General features: G+C 44.5%; 1 protein-coding gene across 3 annotated transcripts in view; it reads right to left on the bottom strand.

The window, feature by feature from the left end:
* Positions 1-17,972, bottom strand: part of PLD1 (phospholipase D1) — a 227,444-nt gene that overhangs the window by 37,366 nt on the left and 172,106 nt on the right. For all 3 annotated transcript variants that reach the window (XM_075547028.1, XM_075547027.1, XM_075547029.1), the window contains exon 20: positions 16,396-16,484. In XM_075547028.1, coding sequence (XP_075403143.1) covers positions 16,396-16,484 — 89 coding nt within the window. The remainder of the gene's footprint in view (positions 1-16,395; positions 16,485-17,972) is intronic.

Raw genomic sequence — 17,972 nt, forward strand, 5'->3', positions numbered from 1 at the left:
GAAAATTCATGGAAAAATGGAATGAAAAGAGAATGAAAAATTTCCATAGCCTTTTTGAAGCCCCCTCGTTTGCACCAACCGCAGTTAAATCTGATAAGAGAAAGAAGTCATCTCTGTGTAGAAACGCTGATATTTCGGCAGCAAAATGTTTTCCTGGAAATTTTAAGACTGCTGAGTGACTGATGTTTATTTTTAAATTCCAGGCCCACACACTTCAAAAAAGTTGTGGAAAAGTGGGGGTTGACCTTGATAACGGGATTGTTTTCAGGTGCTCTCTGAAGCCCCCGGGTCTAACAGAGTTATTTCTTGACTCAGGCTCCTAGGTGACTGAGGACAAGCTTTGAGGGAAAGGGAACCCCGTTCCAGAGCAATGGCTGAAGGAAGCTTGTCTCCCTCCTTGGCCCTCTGTGCAGACAGCCCGGGCGATGGAGAATTAAGTGCAGACAGGTACAACCCACTAGGAGACCGATGCTGTGAACGTATTGGTCTCCGTTTGGACGGCACGCAGCAAGAACAAGGTCTGTAAGCGGACCTTGGTATCCATACTGCAGTAAGCCTGGTCTTTTAAAATTACTTTTATGATTTTGAGGGGGTTTTGTTAAGTTTTCATTATTGGTTTTAGAATAACTAAAATGCATGTATTTTTTACTTGGTACATTTATTTCTATTATGGTTTAGATGGGAGGTTTACATCTCACACTACCAACTATGATTTCAACAATTCAAAGCACCCCCCCCACTTCCATCTAGCTCTTCTGGTCTTGGGACCACAGAGGCTGAAGTTCACATGGTCTGTTAGTCCATTGGACTAATTATTTCCATCGGATTTTCTTTCTTTAAAGCTTCCTCATATACAGAAACGTTCTCTGTCAAACCTGTACATGTTGAGGACAACATCCCCGCTCTCCTTTCCACACGTACTCAGCTTGCATGTCAGTCTGTGTGCCCACTTGTTGATTATTAGTATCGCAGGGTTATTTCTGTGGTAACATTTGCCTTTGGCCTTGAACACTGTACTCCTCTTTAGACCACTCTCTAAAGCTCATTTTCCTCTAAACTCTTACAGAGTTCTCTCACGTCCCTCTTCTGGACTCTGACATATTTATTTCATGTGACTCTTATTATTACTCCTGGAGAGGTCAGGGTTTCCCTGTGAGCTTTCTGACTATGTGTGCAGTCGGAGGCCCTGTGACAGGGGAAGTGCAGGGCAGACGTGATGACAGGGACGGGGCACTTGTGGGCGTGACTGCAGTGCTAGGAAACCAGGCATTTTCAGTCGGCTGCTGCAATGGCATGGAGTACTCACTAGATGGCAAACACAGTTTAAGATGGGGGGGACATCAAACATTAAACATATTTTCAAAGTAAGCTGAATATTCAAGTTCTTTGCCTGCCATGTCCCTACTTGGTAAACAAAGACCGTGGAGAGAAGAGAAAAGGTGTACCATCTATTCATCCTCGCCAGCATCAAAACCTTCAAACTAATTAAACTAGACCTTTAAAATTTGACAACGTCTGTCTTTCCAGAACCATCTTCCACTAGGAAGCACTATCCCCTCCACTCTAGTGACTGGAGACTGCTGGCTTTGCTCAGCACCTTTCCACATATGAAGCCCGGCTCCTCTTTCGGTTTAACCTCAGAAGCCTGTCTCCAACTACCAACATGTAATTTCTCCTTCAGGGTCAGTCTCAAGGCTACCTACTCTTGTCAAGCCATCCTTGATTTCTCAGGCAAAACCTTTGTACTCCCATGGGCTACATCTCTGGGCCCGGCTGGCAGAGGGCCAGGACGTCTGCTCAGAGCCCTGCTGCTTTACACCAGAGTGAGAGGCATGTGTACTGCCTCCGTTTGCGATGCGCTCTTCTGAAGCACAGCATCTCTGTTCACATAGCTTTCTACTGTTGGCAGTGCCCAGCAGAGGCCACCTGGTTTTCACTTTTATTGCAAAGTGGGTGAAAGTGTTCAGAACAAATCAGTTTTCCATTCCACAATTCATACACTGTTTGCTTCGTGTCATTGACTGTAGTCCCCACCAGGTAACATCCCTCATTCCACTTCCTCCCAGCTAACCCTTTTGAACTTTGTCCTTGGGTGAATGCTGCCTTTTGATCTCCAATGGTTGAGGACTCTTGAACGCGGGAGGCACGTCGTACTACTGGAAGTGAAATAAAATGAGGCGTTGCTTTGGGTCAAGTTAGGAGAATGTTGCTGTGTATCTTCTAGTATGGAGAGCTCACACTGCACAGAACACTAAGAAAGAAAATTACATGCTTTGTGGGTAAAGTAAGAGGTAGATGATTATAAGGTGGAGAAAAAAAAATCCTCTTTCATTTGGTCATCTCCCTGCTCCTCACCCCAAGGGTAACTCCTATTACCAGCTTCTGCTCTGTTCTTTTAGACATGCTCTAGATATGCATTCCTTTCTTCTACACACATGTTCTTCAGTTGCCGTGAAATGGACTGACCGATGGCCATGCATGTGTGTCAGAGAATGTGCACCCACAGGTCTTCAGTGACCATGGGGCCTTCTTCCTCGGTGCCTTTGAGCTAGACTTGTACTTCCAACCGCTTGGTTAGCAAATGAGCACACCAACCAACCAACCAACCAAACAAACAACCAAACAAACAAACAAACAAACCAGCTGGAGTATATTCTACTATAATATTTAAACCCATTCTTATGGATGTTCAAACTCTATGATTCTGTTTGTAGGAAGTGGCTCCGTTTTATCCTTGTGCTTTTTAAAAGGACCAGCGACGTCCAGAAGAAGAACTTATATGTAGGATACTGAGAAATATCCTATGAAAATCTTCTGTCTTCGGATAAAATGTTCTTTTGCAAATGTGTTTGGCAAGAATTAGAGCACTTGTATTGCTTTGTTCTTAAAGCTTACTTGCCTATTAAAACATATGTGTGTATATATGTATATATTTAACAATATAGTGGTTTTGATTTACAGAATCATGAAATTTTAAAAGAATGTTGCATAGATGGCAAACGAGTAGAAATGACTTAAATTTTCATTGTAGAAGAGAAAAAATGGCTCTGACATTTTAAACCATAAAATTGTGGCCAAGATTGACCCAAAGAGGCAAAATTCTATGTAACTATGTACCCAAATGGTTTCCTTTATCCAACCTCTGCAAGACAATGGTTCCCGGCTGCTGAGGACTTGAGCTCTAACCCTCAGCGCAGCCTTGTAACCTTGGGTGATAGAAATGATAGTAATCAGCTCAGAGCAAGAGCCTGAGCTCCTAGAGCGTAGAATTATTTATGATTTTAAAGGCAGGATAGGAGCAATTGGGCACTAAGCCAGGGGAAGTGACCATCATGCTGGCAATCATTCAATTAGCTTGAAACAATTTTATAAAATTACATTCTCTGGCTTCTTGGGAAATAAGCATGTATTTCAACATTCACCAATTCACTTGGCAGTGCTAAATATAACAGCTAGGATTTAAAAAGAAATGTTCAGTCATAAGGGGATGGTTAACTAAATTATGGGATAGCCACTCAAAGCAATGAATATCTTGCCACCACTAAAAACGGCCATCATATGGCTCCACAGCACGAAGTGTCTGGGACAGTATTGGAATGCCCCTAATGTAGAGCTCCCCTCTAGAACAGTTACCATAGTGGCGGACTGATACTACGAACTAAGTATCCCCTCTCGCCTCCTTAAACCTGTTAACTTCTTCCATGTCCACTCTCCCAGGTCTAGAGACCTGTTGTCCTTCCTCAGGCAGAATTTCAGGGAGAAAACAGGACAGATTCTACCCCTTTTTAAGCATATGAACTTGCGAGAGGAGAGCATCTGAGCCTTGCCTCCAGGTGAAACCCTAGAGGGATACTGATAATCCACCAGCATACAGGATGTAGCAGCAGAAAGCCAGGTCTCAAAGGAGAAAGCTGAACACATACCCGCAGCTAAACACAGACACACACCACCACCACCACCACCTCCACCACCTCCACCATCACCTCCACCATCACCTCCACCATCACCTCCACCACCACCACCACCCATCACGACCCCCCCACCACCACCACCATTGTTATTAGGGGCGGTTGAGTTGGCTACAATTCCCAAAGACCTTCATATAATGGAAAGAAACATTGTATGCACCATGTCAGGATCAGTGGTAACTTGGAATGTTTTGTTGTGATCCATAGGGATTTTCATTGGCTGATCTTTGGAAATAAATCACCACATCCATCTTCCAATTCTGTCTTAGCCTGAAAGCTCTGCTGCCGCCTCTGCCCTCATTGGTAACCCTACTGATATGTGACCTATCAATGGCAGAGCTTCCAGCATCAGAGAAACAGCTGAGTCAACACAGTCTGACAAACTCACAGATGGGTAGTAGAAGGTCCTAAGTTCTATTTAGGCTTGAGGGAAGATCAAGCCTGAGAGCTGGAAGCGACCTGCCCAGGATTCAGGACCAACAACTACCCTGAGGTGGGGCAGGGAGGAGGGGGGAGGGCTGTTGTTGGGGAGAGAGAGCACAAGACTCCGTCTTAACACTGAGCAGAAACAATGAGAAACCCCTGACTTTGGCCCCATTTCCCAGGAAATGGTTGAGCTAAATTTCCTTGTCAATCATTGTATGTGGAAATGGGCCTTGAGACCATATTCCCGATAAGTTATAGAAAAAGAAAACAAACCTGTACAGAAAATACAAATATGTATATTAACATGGGAAAATAGGAAATTGGAAAAGAAGAAAATGGGACTGGTGAGTGTGATTAAAAAACCCCACGTATTTGTCAATTCTGTGCTTGCAACTAAGGAGTGCTAGTTGCACAGGGGGTTGTGTGTTGGGTTGCTAGCCCCAGGGTCAGCAGTTCAAACCCACCAGCTGCTTGTTGGAACAAAGATGAGGCTTTCTGCTCCCATAATGATTGACAGCCGTGGAAACCCAACGGGGCAGTTCTGCTCTTACAGGTTGCCACAAAGGCAGAATGGACTTGATGGCTGAGGGTGAGTGGTTGCTCTCATGCTGCATGTACCCCCCACACCAGAGTCGCCCAGCGCTACCCAGGTGTGCCATAGAGCCCACGGTTCTTGTTCTCCTTTCCCGGAAAGCCCCTCCCCCTTCGTCTCTCAGTCAAGCCGCAGCATGGGGGGGGGGGATTGTGTGGGAGTCCCAGTTATGAGAAGAGGGGTCCATTCAAATCAAAGTCTCAGGATCTAAAAGACGACTAACCTCAAGGAAACGCAACATGCTCCTCCATCAACAAAACGCATCTTCCCCGAGACTTTGAGATCTCTAGATATTTCATTGCTGTGAACCGCCAGGGCTGGCATCAAGCCTCTCCTCGTGGGCGTTTTGCAGACGTGAACATTTTCAGAAATGAGAACTGGTTGGTGAGCTTGCAGACAGAACTTCATAGCACATGGTTTGAGCTGTGATGGAAGAGGATCTATAGGATGGAATAGGGTCTATAGGATGGGAGAGGGTCTATAGGATGGAAGAGGATCTATAGGATGGAAGAGGATCTATAGGATGGAAGAGGGTCTATAGGATGGAAGAGGGTCTATAGGATGGAAGAGGGTCTATAGGATGGAATAGGGTCTTTTTGGTGGTTCGGGACATCACTCTTTGGATTTTGTGTTGGGCTGGTGAATCTTTTCAACATAGTAAACTTTTTTTCCTGTGCTTCAGTTTTCTAATTTGTAAATGAGGACAGTAGCTAAGATAATGCCAGTCCATGAGAAATGCTAACCCCCTTTAGCACTGACTTAGTACATGTGTGAGTTTACAGATTATGACATATGCTGTGTACCGGTAGGCAGGCGCATGCACACACACCACACATGCACTCCCCCCCCCCCCGTTGGTTAATATTTGAGAATGGACTGTTTTAATTTAAGAATATTGCTGGTTAGGCCCGTATGTCTGAGTTAGCTCTTCCTCTGGCTTAATAACTTCTGACAGGGCTCATCGTGTGGTTGTCAGGTGCCATTGAATCGGTTCCAACTCACGGAGACCCCATGGACAGCAGGGCCCAACACTGCCTGGTCCTGCGCCATCCTCACGGTTGCTGTGTTTGAGCTGACTGTTGCAGCCACGGTGTCAATCCACCTTCCTGAGGGTCTTCCTCGTGTTCGCTGACCCGTGAGTTCACCAAGCAGGCTGTCCTTTTCCAGGGACTGGTCTCTCCTGCTAACATGTCCAAAGCACGTGAGACAAAGAACTAGCATTCTCGACTCTGTGGAGAATTCTGATTGTGCTGCTTTGTTTCTTCTTCCGGCAGTCTGTCTGTGGTATATCTGGTGTTCTTCGCCAATACCACAATTCAAGCGCATTGATTCGTCTGCGGTCTTCTCTTGTCATTGTCCAGCTTGGAAATGCAGCTGAGGGATTCACAAGACCATGGCTTCCTCTTGGTGCACCTTACCCATCCAGGCAACACCTTGACAGCTCTAAGGAGGTCTTGTGTAGCAGATTTGCCCAATGCAAGACACCATTTGATTTCTTAGATTGCTGATGTTGCTTCTTTTCTGTTCTGTTTTCTTTAAGAAACATGTTGGTTTTAACTTTTCTGAAATCAGGAACTACAAAAAACCAACTGAATATGTGATCAGAACAAAGGCAAACTATAGTACAAATAACACTTGAAGACCATGTTCAACGTAGAAACATGGCTTAGAGTAAAATATACCACACTTAACCTTCTTTCCTCTACCGAGCAAACAAGTGTGCTAAACCACTACACCAGGGTCCTTTAATTGATGCCATTTTTGTCAGGTAAAAAAATTTAAAGGAAAAAAACAAAACAACTTAAGGCCTCAATTCCCACTCGGGAACCTTGTAATTTATAAAAGAACATGCTTACATGTCGGTGAAAATAAAGTTTACAAGCCTGAAAATGAAGCTGTCAGTGAGTGTAAAACCCAGCAGAACACGGTTAGTTTAGAGTTATTCACAGCTGCCCTGTGCGCACTGATTGTGGATCAAGCAAGACAGAATCCTCGACAACTCCAGTCTGGTCTCATTCCTCCTGGTGTTGTCTGTGGGGCCAGTAGTGAGGGGTTTGGTTTTCTTTGCACCGAGTTGCCATCTAAACAGCAGGCTGCAGTTTTTCGTTTTCAACAATAGTTTCAAGTTCTCCTCACATTCAACAGCAAGGCTATGCATCTGTACATCCGAGGATGTTAAAACCCTTCCTCCAGTCCTGGTTCTGATACCCCATTCTTCATGTAGTCCAGCTTCTCAAGCGGTAGTCTCACCATACAGATGGAATAAATAGGGTGAAAGAATACAATCCCGAAACATACCTTTCCTGATTTTAAACAGCTCAGTTATCCCTTATTCATTTGAATAACAGCCTCTTGATCCATAAAAAATTCCCCCATGATTACAATGAAATTCTGTGGACTTCCCATTCTTTGCACCATGATCCATAGTTTATTTGGTCCACACAGTCAAATACTTCTGCATGGTCGGTAAAACACAAGTGCACATCTTTCTGATAGTCTCTGCTTTCAGTTAAGATCCATCTGATGTCAGCAAGGATATTCGTCAGTCCACATCCTCTTCTGAATTTCTCACAGGTCCCTGTATATGTTGTTGCAACTGTTTTTGAATTATGGATCAATATAGAGTTATACAAAACTCTGCATTCAAGTATTCCCATTCCACCCGTCATTTCATTTTCCTTCTCTCTTCTCTCTCTCCCTTTCTCTCTCAGAATCTCTCTCCCTTCCTCTCTCTGCCAGGCACATGCTCACTCTCAAAATGACTCTGGCCCCGGCCCTGTGCTAATCTCTCGATCACTCTATCTGCTGAGATTGCCAAGTATGGAATTTTGGGAATGGGTCAACAGCAAATCTATCTAAATCACAAGGATTCCTGCCACAATCTGCAGTCATCCATGCCCCTGGGTAACCTCTTCTCTGGTGATTTTATAGGGCGTGGAGTTTATCCCACAAGCAGAGAGAGAGAGAGAGAGAGTGTGTGTGTGTGTAAACTAGCAATTGGCATATGCATTTAGCTAAACTGTATGTGTGTGTTTTTCAAAAAATCCTAACTGAGGCTTAAATTTTTCTTTTAAAAAGCAGTGCTTCTGTAACACACCTAGTATACCATTTAAACCTGGCATAAAAATTATGGGTTATAGTAATTATAGGATATAATTTTTTCTTTATGTCTCAGAATACCTTGTGTATCCAGCTGTTATTTTAAAAAAATAAACTCATTGGTTTGGGGATGCTTAACTTCAGAAAATCTGCTCTTCTCTTCAAATGAGGGAAACTTGATGGCTAGTGGAAAATCACACATGCTCAAATCCTAGAAACCAAATGTGAATCCTACTGGCACCTCCAGGATGTGACGGGCCCAGGAAAGTGCCCATCCTCATATAGCTTCCTTCAGCATAATTGCACCCCCATTTCATAAGGTTGGTACAAGGATTGAGTGAAATAACACATGCTATGCATCTAATCCACGAAAAATACTTAAAAACTACTCATGAACACTATTCAGTCGATGGTCATTGTTTGCCAATAGCCTTACACGTTCAAAGAATGAGGAAGTAAAAAGTACCTAAAATTAAGACCAAATAAAAAAGCCACCTTCCATTTACAGTTCAAGATATTTTTAATTGATTTTTTTGTTTCATTTTGGGGGTTGTTGTTGGGTGCCCCTGAGCTGGTTCAAACAGAGTGACCCTACATCTTCACCATGGTTCTTACGTTTGAGCCCGTCAGTGCAGCCTCTGGGTCCATCCATCCTGTAGAAGGTCTTCTGCTTTTTCGCTACCCTGCTGCTTCACCAAGCATCATAGTCTTCTCCAGGGCCCGGTCCCTCCCGATAACATGGCCAAAGTACATGAGCTAATGTCTCGCCACCCTTGCCTCCAAGAAGCATCTGGCTGCACTTCTTCCAAGACAGATTTGCTTGGGAGAGCATTGTCAGGTCAGTCTAAATAGCTTGTGGGGGAACTGAAAATGGATAGCTAGGTGGAGCAGCCTGTAGGTTTCTGGCAGAATTTCGAACTGGAGAGCCCTAGACAGGAGATGTTTTAACAATGTGTCAGGATCAGCCACATGATGAACAAGTACCAGTGCAGAGAAAACAAAGCAAGCTTTTCTTCTGGCGGCAGTAGCCATCAGATCATTTAAAGTAAGACATATTTAGAAATCTTGTTAATGAAAACATTTGTTTCTAACCTAGAGATCCACATTGAAGCAGTACAATTGATGTCTCTAGTTCTTTTTTCTTGTCTAAATTTACAGCAAGCTACCTTCTTTCCAGGATCCCTGGAGAGTGGTATATTGTTTAGATTTAAGCTATTAATTTCAAAGTCAGCAGTTCAAAACCAAGTTGCTTTCCTGGAGGAAGACAGGACTTTCTACTCCTGTCAAGAGTTACAGTCTTGGACACCCACAGGGTCAGCTCTACCTTGTGCTAAGAGGGTCGCTATGAGTCGGCATCGACTTGATGGCAGTGAGTGCGACTTTATTTCCAAGGAGCGTGAGTGATATAACTATTCATTGTTTGGCCACACAAGTTTTTCTGCGGTCATAAAGATTAGAGCCGAGGCAGCCCCACGAGACAGTTATCCTTTGTCACTTGAGGTTGGCTGGTTACTATGAGTCAAAATTGACCAGACAGCATCAAATACCACCACTACCTCCACATTTATGGGAGGAGGATTTCCTAGAAATGCCATCATTGCTTACATGAATTAGGGCTTTGTCATGTTCCAGTTGCTTCCGCATAGAATCATTTGAGCTAGGTAGGGCAGAGAGTTGGAGTGGTGGTTGTAGCAGTGACAGGTGGGGCTGTTAGCTGCCACGTCAGCAGTTCAAAACCACCAGCTGTCTCTTCCAGCATCTGGATAATGTAGCAGCTATTTTGCAGCAACTACAGAGCTCTGGGGGGAGAAGGATGGGCCTTTCTCCCCACTCCCTTAGACAGTTACAGTCTCAGAAACCCATAGCGGAAGTGCTACCCAGTCCTAGAGGGTACTTTGAGTGGGAATCTACTCAATGTCAGAGTGACAGAAAGAGTGCTAGAGCAAATATTATCTGTGTGTGTGTGTGTGTGTGTGTGTTTTCAATGATGTGTTTAAAGGTCACACACCTATAGATGATAGAGCTGGGCAGATCCGAGACTTCTAGGTACTTGGTGCCCTGTCAGTCTACGATTGCCCTTATTCATGGGCAAACTGGAATGCTACCAGGTGCGGTGCCAGAGTGATGGGAAGCAGCAGGGGTTCAAGTACCTTTCAGAAGAATGCTTTATTTCAATAAAGCATATGGATGCATTTCTCAATGCCATTTAGTCTTACAACACAGAGGCACTCGACCAATCGCCCATCTTCCTTGTGGAAGTCAACCTTCTGGTGACCACACTGCAGAAGTCACCTTCTGGTGACCACACTCGCTCCTTGCTCCATTCTTTCAGAAACCGAGGAAGCAAGTGAGACATTTCAAGTTGCCACAGGCTAAGTGACCACGCATTTACATCATAGTGTTTCTTAAATGTTTTCTATCTAGATCAGCTGGTCCGATTCCATTTTTTGGTGTATTTGGTTCATTTTAGATGAGACTGTGGTATTGCCCTCTGATCCCCAGCCAAATGTGAGCTGTCAGAGAGGTTTTGAGTGGGCTGGGAGCCGGTCTCATCTCTGAGACAGTTTTGCTTATTCAAGCAGACACTTGGTCTTCTAGAGTCACTCCCGTCTGTCCTCAGGTCAGCGTGGGATGAAGGACCCAGCGTCCAAAGGTCTAGGTCATGCCTCAGGACATGGAGGCTTCAAAAGAACAACAACTGTTTCTGTAAGGAATGATGGCTGTTGAGACAGAATAGAGAGGAAGTAGAGGGAACAGACAAATCACTGGGGGGAACTGGTATGGGGCTGGAGTCCAGCGTTGGCAGGAAAGCCATGGCTTAGCCCAGTGGAGGGAGTTGGCGATCCAAAGACTCAGATGCCCCAGGGAGAGAGGACCTGGAGGAGGGCCCGGGTTCCTTGGTCAGGCCTGGCCAGATGCTGGCTCTCACTGGCCTCCCTTTGCTTTGTGTTGTGTTCTCTTTGTCCAGCAGCCTTGTTGCTAGGCACAAGGTTTGGAAGGAAGGTTCTGAGCCGTGGAGGGAGAGAGGGCAGGGAAGTCTATGAAAGGAGAGAGGGGAAGTTTGGGGAGGTGGTGCCGACTGCTGGCATCATGCTAGGAGCACCGTGGTCTTTGATGAAGTCGAAGGGCCTCAGTGTAGAGGCATTTTTTTAAAAATCCCGGCATTAGCACAGTGTTAAGCACTTGGCTTTGAATCACAAGGTCAGTGGTTCAAAGCCATCAGCTTCCCTTGAGGAGAGAGATGAGGTTGCATGCTTCTGTAAAGACTGCAGAAACACTGAAAAAATATTTCAGAAAAGTCTCAGAAGCCCTATAGAGCAATTCTACTCTGTCCTGCAGGGCGGCTATGGGTCAGAATCAGCCAGAGAGCCAGCGTTTCACCATTCTAAAGAACACGAGTTAATAGACTTGAAATTCTTCTATGGGGACACATGTTACTGTGGTCCTCAACACAAGACACGAACATCCATGTGGAGACACAGGAAAGGGGAAATGTCAAACGTGTCCCTAGGACACGTGTATGTAGCCATCAAAAGGCTGGTGTTGAGATGTGCACACCATTTTGAAATGGGATTGGAAAAAAAGTGAGAGTATTGAGAGATCTGACTTGAACGAGTCAGTGTGACTTTCTGTGTGCCCCGATCCTGTTTTCCACAGAGCCAGTACAAACTTGCCAGTCTTTAACGTGAACCCCCACGGCGTGGCTCACACGCTGCAGCAGGTGTGACCTCCCCAGGCCACCTCGCCACCCGCCCCCTGTCCTCATAGGAGCAGCTCATAGGAGCACTGGGAAGCACACAATCAGAAACCAGTTTACGCTTGCTTCCAGCCAGAGCTAAACCCTTATGACCGTATGATGTGAGGTGTTGCCAAGATTTTGAAGATAAATCGTCTGCTGAAGAAAAATATGTGTTCAGACTTCCCACTGAAAAACAAATCGAGAAGCCAACATATTAGAGGCAACTAATAACTAGGATGGAGGGAAGCTGAGTTTTGGCCCATTCTGCTTACTATCTAATCACAGTTCTAAGAGTCCTGATTCACCGCTCAGCCCAAGCAACTCTGCTGGCAACCTCATGCATTTCTGCGGCTTATTTCAATTTCAGGAAGAAAAAAGAAAAGTATTTTTGTCGTTCACTAAATGCACTTTTCAGATAAAGCAGACACACGTGTATCAATGAAAGGCAAGAGGTGGAAAAAGGACAATGATAGTTTTTGTCAGGGAGACATAAATTAATTGCCCATACAATTAGGCACTGGCAAAACTCAGAAGCCCAACTCACAATGCTGACCCCTGGCAACACTCTAGAAGCCATGTTGGTGGTGTGGGTTCCAGGTTGGGCTGCTAAGCACAAGGTCGGCAGTTCAAACTTTCTCAGGGGAGAAGAGGAAGTTTTCTGCTCCCGGAAAGATTTACAGGCTCAGAAGTGCAAAGGAGTAGTTCTATTCGGTCCCACAGGATCACTGTGAGATGGGGCACTGTCTGTGAGAAATCTACGTGTGTGCAAGGGTGTGTGTGTGTGTGTGTGTGTGTGTGTGTGTGTGTGTGTGAGACGATTAACAAGACTGTGTTTAAGTAATCTAAAACAGATCCTATGGTGACCTTCTTAAAACCTTACATGAGAAGGCAAAGGATAATCAAGGCCGTGTAAATATAAATGCACCATTCATTTTGTCCTGGCCATTTCCACGGTTCTAGGTGAGTGCAAACCCATCTTGGATGCCTCCTGGAGGCACCTGGGGAACATTATAAAATACAGGTCCCTGGGCCCAATTCCAAGGGGATTCTGATTCTGTAAGCCTGAGTAGAGTTCAGTTGTCTGCATTTTTGTCTTGAGATGGTTATGATGCGTAATCAAGGATGGGATCAACTGCACACCCTGCAGGACGTGCCCGTTGTTGTTACAAGCTGCCCACACACACCCACCCTGGATTCAAGAGAGGCATTTCCTCTGCCACCCAGACTGCAGGGCAGTGGCTGCTCACTCACCACAGAGGCCTTCTCCAGGAATTGCCCTCCATGGCCCCAGGGGCCTGCATCATCGCAGGCCAGCCTGCTTCCCAGAGTCAGCCAGCATCCATGGGGAGAGAGGGTGCCAAGGACCAAGGCACTTGACTTAGCTTGGAACAATACCAAGATGGTCTTCAAGTCTACCTACCAAAAGACTCGAATTATATGGGGGGTATAAGGGTTGGCCATTAGAACATCTAAGTTCCAAGATGTGGTCTCAAGCCACTCCTGCCTATGATTGTTAGTGGCATGGACAAGTCCTACATCCCTTCTTGCATTTCAGCTTTTAACCCTGACGGTGAGGATGGCAGCAGCAACTGCAATAATAGCAACAGTAGAGGGGGAGGGAGGGGAAAAAGAGGAGCTGATACCATGGGCTCAAGTAGAAATGTTTTGGAAATGATGATGACAACATAGGTACAACCACGCTTGATACAATTGAATTGTGGATCATTATATGTAAAAGCCCCCAATAAAATGATTAATAAAAGTAACAGTAACAATATCTACATGTCCTCCTCTTAAGAGGAGTTGTGAAGATTCAACAAAATATAAACTATGTATCATATAAAGGGTTGACAGTTTTAAATTTATGAATCTCCACATTAAGTGAAACATGTGGAAGAGTCACATGACAATGAAAGATAAAAATGTGTTATTCCCAAATGAGTTATATACTTAATAAAACACTCGATGTCCTCAATGAGATGAAACAATTAAAAAATTATTTTGCTGGTTTTATGCATATCTGAAATTAGCCACAAAAAGAAGCAGAACTAGATTCCAAGAGAGTGACTGGAGAAACAACACTCTTGTCAGTGAATGGGCTGAGACGATTGGACATCCATTTGCGGGAGTATGACCTGAGACTCGTACCTCACACCACACACGAGTCCTCCAGGAAGCTCATGGAAAAATTCCATGATCTATTCATTCCATTTCCAATGAAGTTCTGAAGCCTCCCATATTAAAAACATAACTCAAGATGGCTCAAAGGCCTAAGACAAAACACACACATGAAACTTCAAGACACTGGATCTGGCCATGGTTCTTAGCTGTGACAACAAAAGTATAAGAAGCAAAAGGATAAAAAACAGGTAAGTTGCATTTCATCAAAAACCACATTTGTGCTTTGAAGGACACTCTCAATAAAGTGAAAACCTATTGAATGGGAAAAAATATTTGCAAACCAGATGCCTGATATGGGACTTATAGCCAGAACACATATGTCAGGAAATCTTACAACTCAAAAATAAAAAGATATGCAGCCCACTAAATATGGGTACAAAACATAGAGTAACATCATTCTAAAGATGATATACAAGTAGCCACATGGAAAGATATTCACCCAACATCATTTGTCACCAGAGAGATGGAAATGATAACCACTAAGATGCCCTCCCATACTCACTAGATGTCTAGAAGAAAAAAAAGATTATAATATGTCCTGGTGAGGACATAAAAATGAAATCTTTATAAAATGCTTATGGAAATATAAAACCACACACTCACTTAAAACCATCTGGCAGTTCCTCAAACTATTAAACAGAGTTATCACGTGACTTAAGAATTCTACCCCTGGATCTTAAAGGCGTATCTTCAACCAAGAAGCCATCTAAGTGTGCGGTCAACTAAATCCACATGGAAGAAGCACGCCAGCCTGTGTGAGCCGAGGATGACAAAGCACAAACTCTAAGTCCAACTGAGGGAAAGGTACCAGAGCTCAAATTGTGAACACCCCACTTTTAGAAGGCTATGGAGGACAATAAATCAAAACCTCAAACTCACTGCCATCGAGTTGGTGCTGACTCATAGTGACCCCTGTGGGTTTATGAGAATGGGACTGCTTACAGGAGTAGAAAGCCCAGTCTTTCTCCTGCAGAGCTGCTGGTGGTTTTGAACTGCTGACCATATGGATCAGAGCTCAAGGTGTAACCACTACCCCACCAGGGAGGACAGTGGGAGCCCAAACTCCATCTGCAGAGTAACTCTATGGATTAAGCTTCTGGCAGTTCCTCTCTGACCACAGTTGAAGGACATAAATTGTCCTACACTCAGAGATTGTTGTGAACTTGATTTTGGTGGAATTAAGTACATATGGTACAGTAAGGTACCTGGTCAGCTGATCTCCCTCTTAGACCCACTCTGGATTTGTTCTATGTTTAAATATTTTTACTTGTTTTCTCTCTGGCTTATTTTAATATTGCCAATGATCCTTTTTTTTTTTTTTTTGTCTTTGGTATGTTTTCCATTATACAAAGCGCAGAAGGGGGTGGGTGCATAGAGCCAATAAGTGATGTAATGGCCTGTGTGGGGTATGAGGGCCGGGAAGGTTGAGCGAAATTGGGGGGCAGATGAAGACTATTGGAGGAGGGACGATGCACTGGAACTGATTGTGGGATGAATATATAATTCTTTTAAAATACCATTGAACTATGGGAAAAAAGGAATTCTACCCCTTGAGAAATGGAAACATGTATTCACATAAAAACTCCCTCAGAATTGCTGATAGCAGGTCATTGATAATAGCACCAAAGTGGAAATAAGCACAATGCCTATCAAAACTACTGACTGGATAAAAACAAAAACCTATGGTATACTCAGACAATGGACTTTTAATTGGCCACCAAATGTCACGGAGCATGGAAGCATTTTATACTAAGGATGAGCCCTGTAAACTCCACACTGAAGTCATATGCAACACACTATCTATTGTATGATGATTCTGAACAGACAGATCTATAGCGATAACCTTATTAGTTGATGAGGGCTGGGCAGGTTGGGAGGGAATTGGGAGAGCCTCTTTATGGGTAGAGGGTTCCTTTGGGGGCAATTAAAACATCATAAAATTGATCAGGTGATGGTTACACAGCCCTGCGGATAGTATAAAAATCACTAAAGGTCACGCTGTCAGTGAGTGATGTGTGCGGTATCTGAATGATATTTCAAGAGCACTCTTCAGTTCTGGGAGCCGAAGAAGTAAGCCAAAGGGTGATGTGAGTTTAAATATAATCTATTAAAATCATATTTTACTGTTCTTTTAAGTGCATGCAGCTCATGAGCTGCAGTGAAATAAATCAGATCCGACACTCCAGGGAAAAAATGACTGGGTCCTGGAAGAAGTCAGATTCCCTCAAAACTGGACTCATTCGCAGCAATTGAGCCAGATGTAAGGCATCACTGACCTGCTACGGGTGAACACGATTTAACCACGTCTGCTGGGAAAGGCTAGTGATTTTAAGCAGGCATCCAAACGCCGTTTGAGCAGCGCCACGCCTGCTGAAAGCCGCAAATATTACCTGTGAGCTTTCAGAATCCTCTGGGCAATGGCATCACCAACCTTGTTGAACACAACTTTGTCATCGGCGCAGCTTATGAAAAACTGATTCTGTGGGAAATAACAGGACAACCGTGTCAGTCTTTCTTTTCCTCCTCAGATGTGCGTAAGGGAACAGTGCTGTAAAACCAAGCCGATCTCGATAGTTAGCCAAAATGATTCTCCCTGCAGACATGCTCTGCTCACCGGAAGACCCCGGGGGTGGAAGGAAATGATGCTGAGGAGAGGAGACGTCTCCTCTGACATGAACACGACTCTCATGTGCTTCCGGATGATTTCCCGGGTCTCCTCTATGTCTAGTGCAAGGCTGGGTGCTTGCGTCACCAGGCAAATTGGTGGCAGGTGATTTTCCACAGTCTCGGCTTGGGACACCAGGGACATTCCAAATTTAATCAACAGAAGAACAAGGTTCTTCACCGAATCTATAATTATACCAATGCGTCTGATAAAATTCTATTTTGGCAAATATCCCATCTCCACTAAGTTTCTCTTTTGAACAAGGTGGATACCTGGAGCCGGTTTAATTTTCTACACCATTCAACCAGTTTCCTACTATCTACTTTTGATTTGTTTGAGTTCTTATTACCCCCAATGTTCTATTTTGTTGTTGTTGTTAGTTGCCATGACCTCTAGGCAGAGTCTTGCTGTCGACATAGGCAACGTCAAGTATGAGACCACACACTGCCCAGTCTTGCGTCACCCTCAAAACCACCAGCATGTCCATTCAGTGATCGTGCCAATGAGCTCTTATGCCAAATTGTGCCAATCCATCACATCGATGAGTTGTTACTTCACAAACTAGAATGCCCTCTTCTGCCAATCAATCCCTACTGATGTGTCCAAAGGAGGTGTGTTGGGCAAGGTTCCGTGGTGATCCATAGAGCACCAGCGGCTGAGTTTCGGGCAATACATCACCAGGCCTTTCTTTCTCATCTCTCTTAGTCTGGACACCTGCCCAACATGAGTGACCATGCTGGCATGTCAGTACCGGTACCACAGATGGCAGTTTCTTAGCAACACACGAGTCATCAGAGTACAGCAAACTGATGGACGGGGAGAGGCACTTCTATTTTAAGTGGCCTCAAATCCCCCTACTCATTGCCACTGCCATGGGGATGATTCTGACTCACAGTGACCCTATGGGACAGAGTACAACTGCCCCTGGGGCTTTTCCAGCCTGTAAATCTTTACAGGAGCATCGAGTCTCATCTAAGTAAGCGAACCCTGTGGAAAGTTGAACTGTTTCTATTCTTTTCCCCTCTTATGACTTCTGCTACCCACGTTATCTAGAAAAGATTCTTCAAAACGGTGGCTGGAAAACCAGGTTTCAACATTATCCTCATAGCCGTGTGAAAGATTTAGCTGTTTCACGAAGGAATGTTTAGAACTAGGTAAAAAATCTACAAACATTACGTGATCTATTTGCACAGACACGATCCTTCGGCCATAATGACGATCTGCAGAAAACCTGTGACGCTCCAGAAGAACAAACAGATCAGACATGGAGACGTACAGCCAGAATGCTGCTTAATGGCAAGG

This window comes from Tenrec ecaudatus, chromosome 4 (genome assembly GCF_050624435.1).
Source record: "Tenrec ecaudatus isolate mTenEca1 chromosome 4, mTenEca1.hap1, whole genome shotgun sequence".
In the NCBI taxonomy this organism is placed as follows: domain Eukaryota; kingdom Metazoa; phylum Chordata; class Mammalia; order Afrosoricida; family Tenrecidae; genus Tenrec; species Tenrec ecaudatus.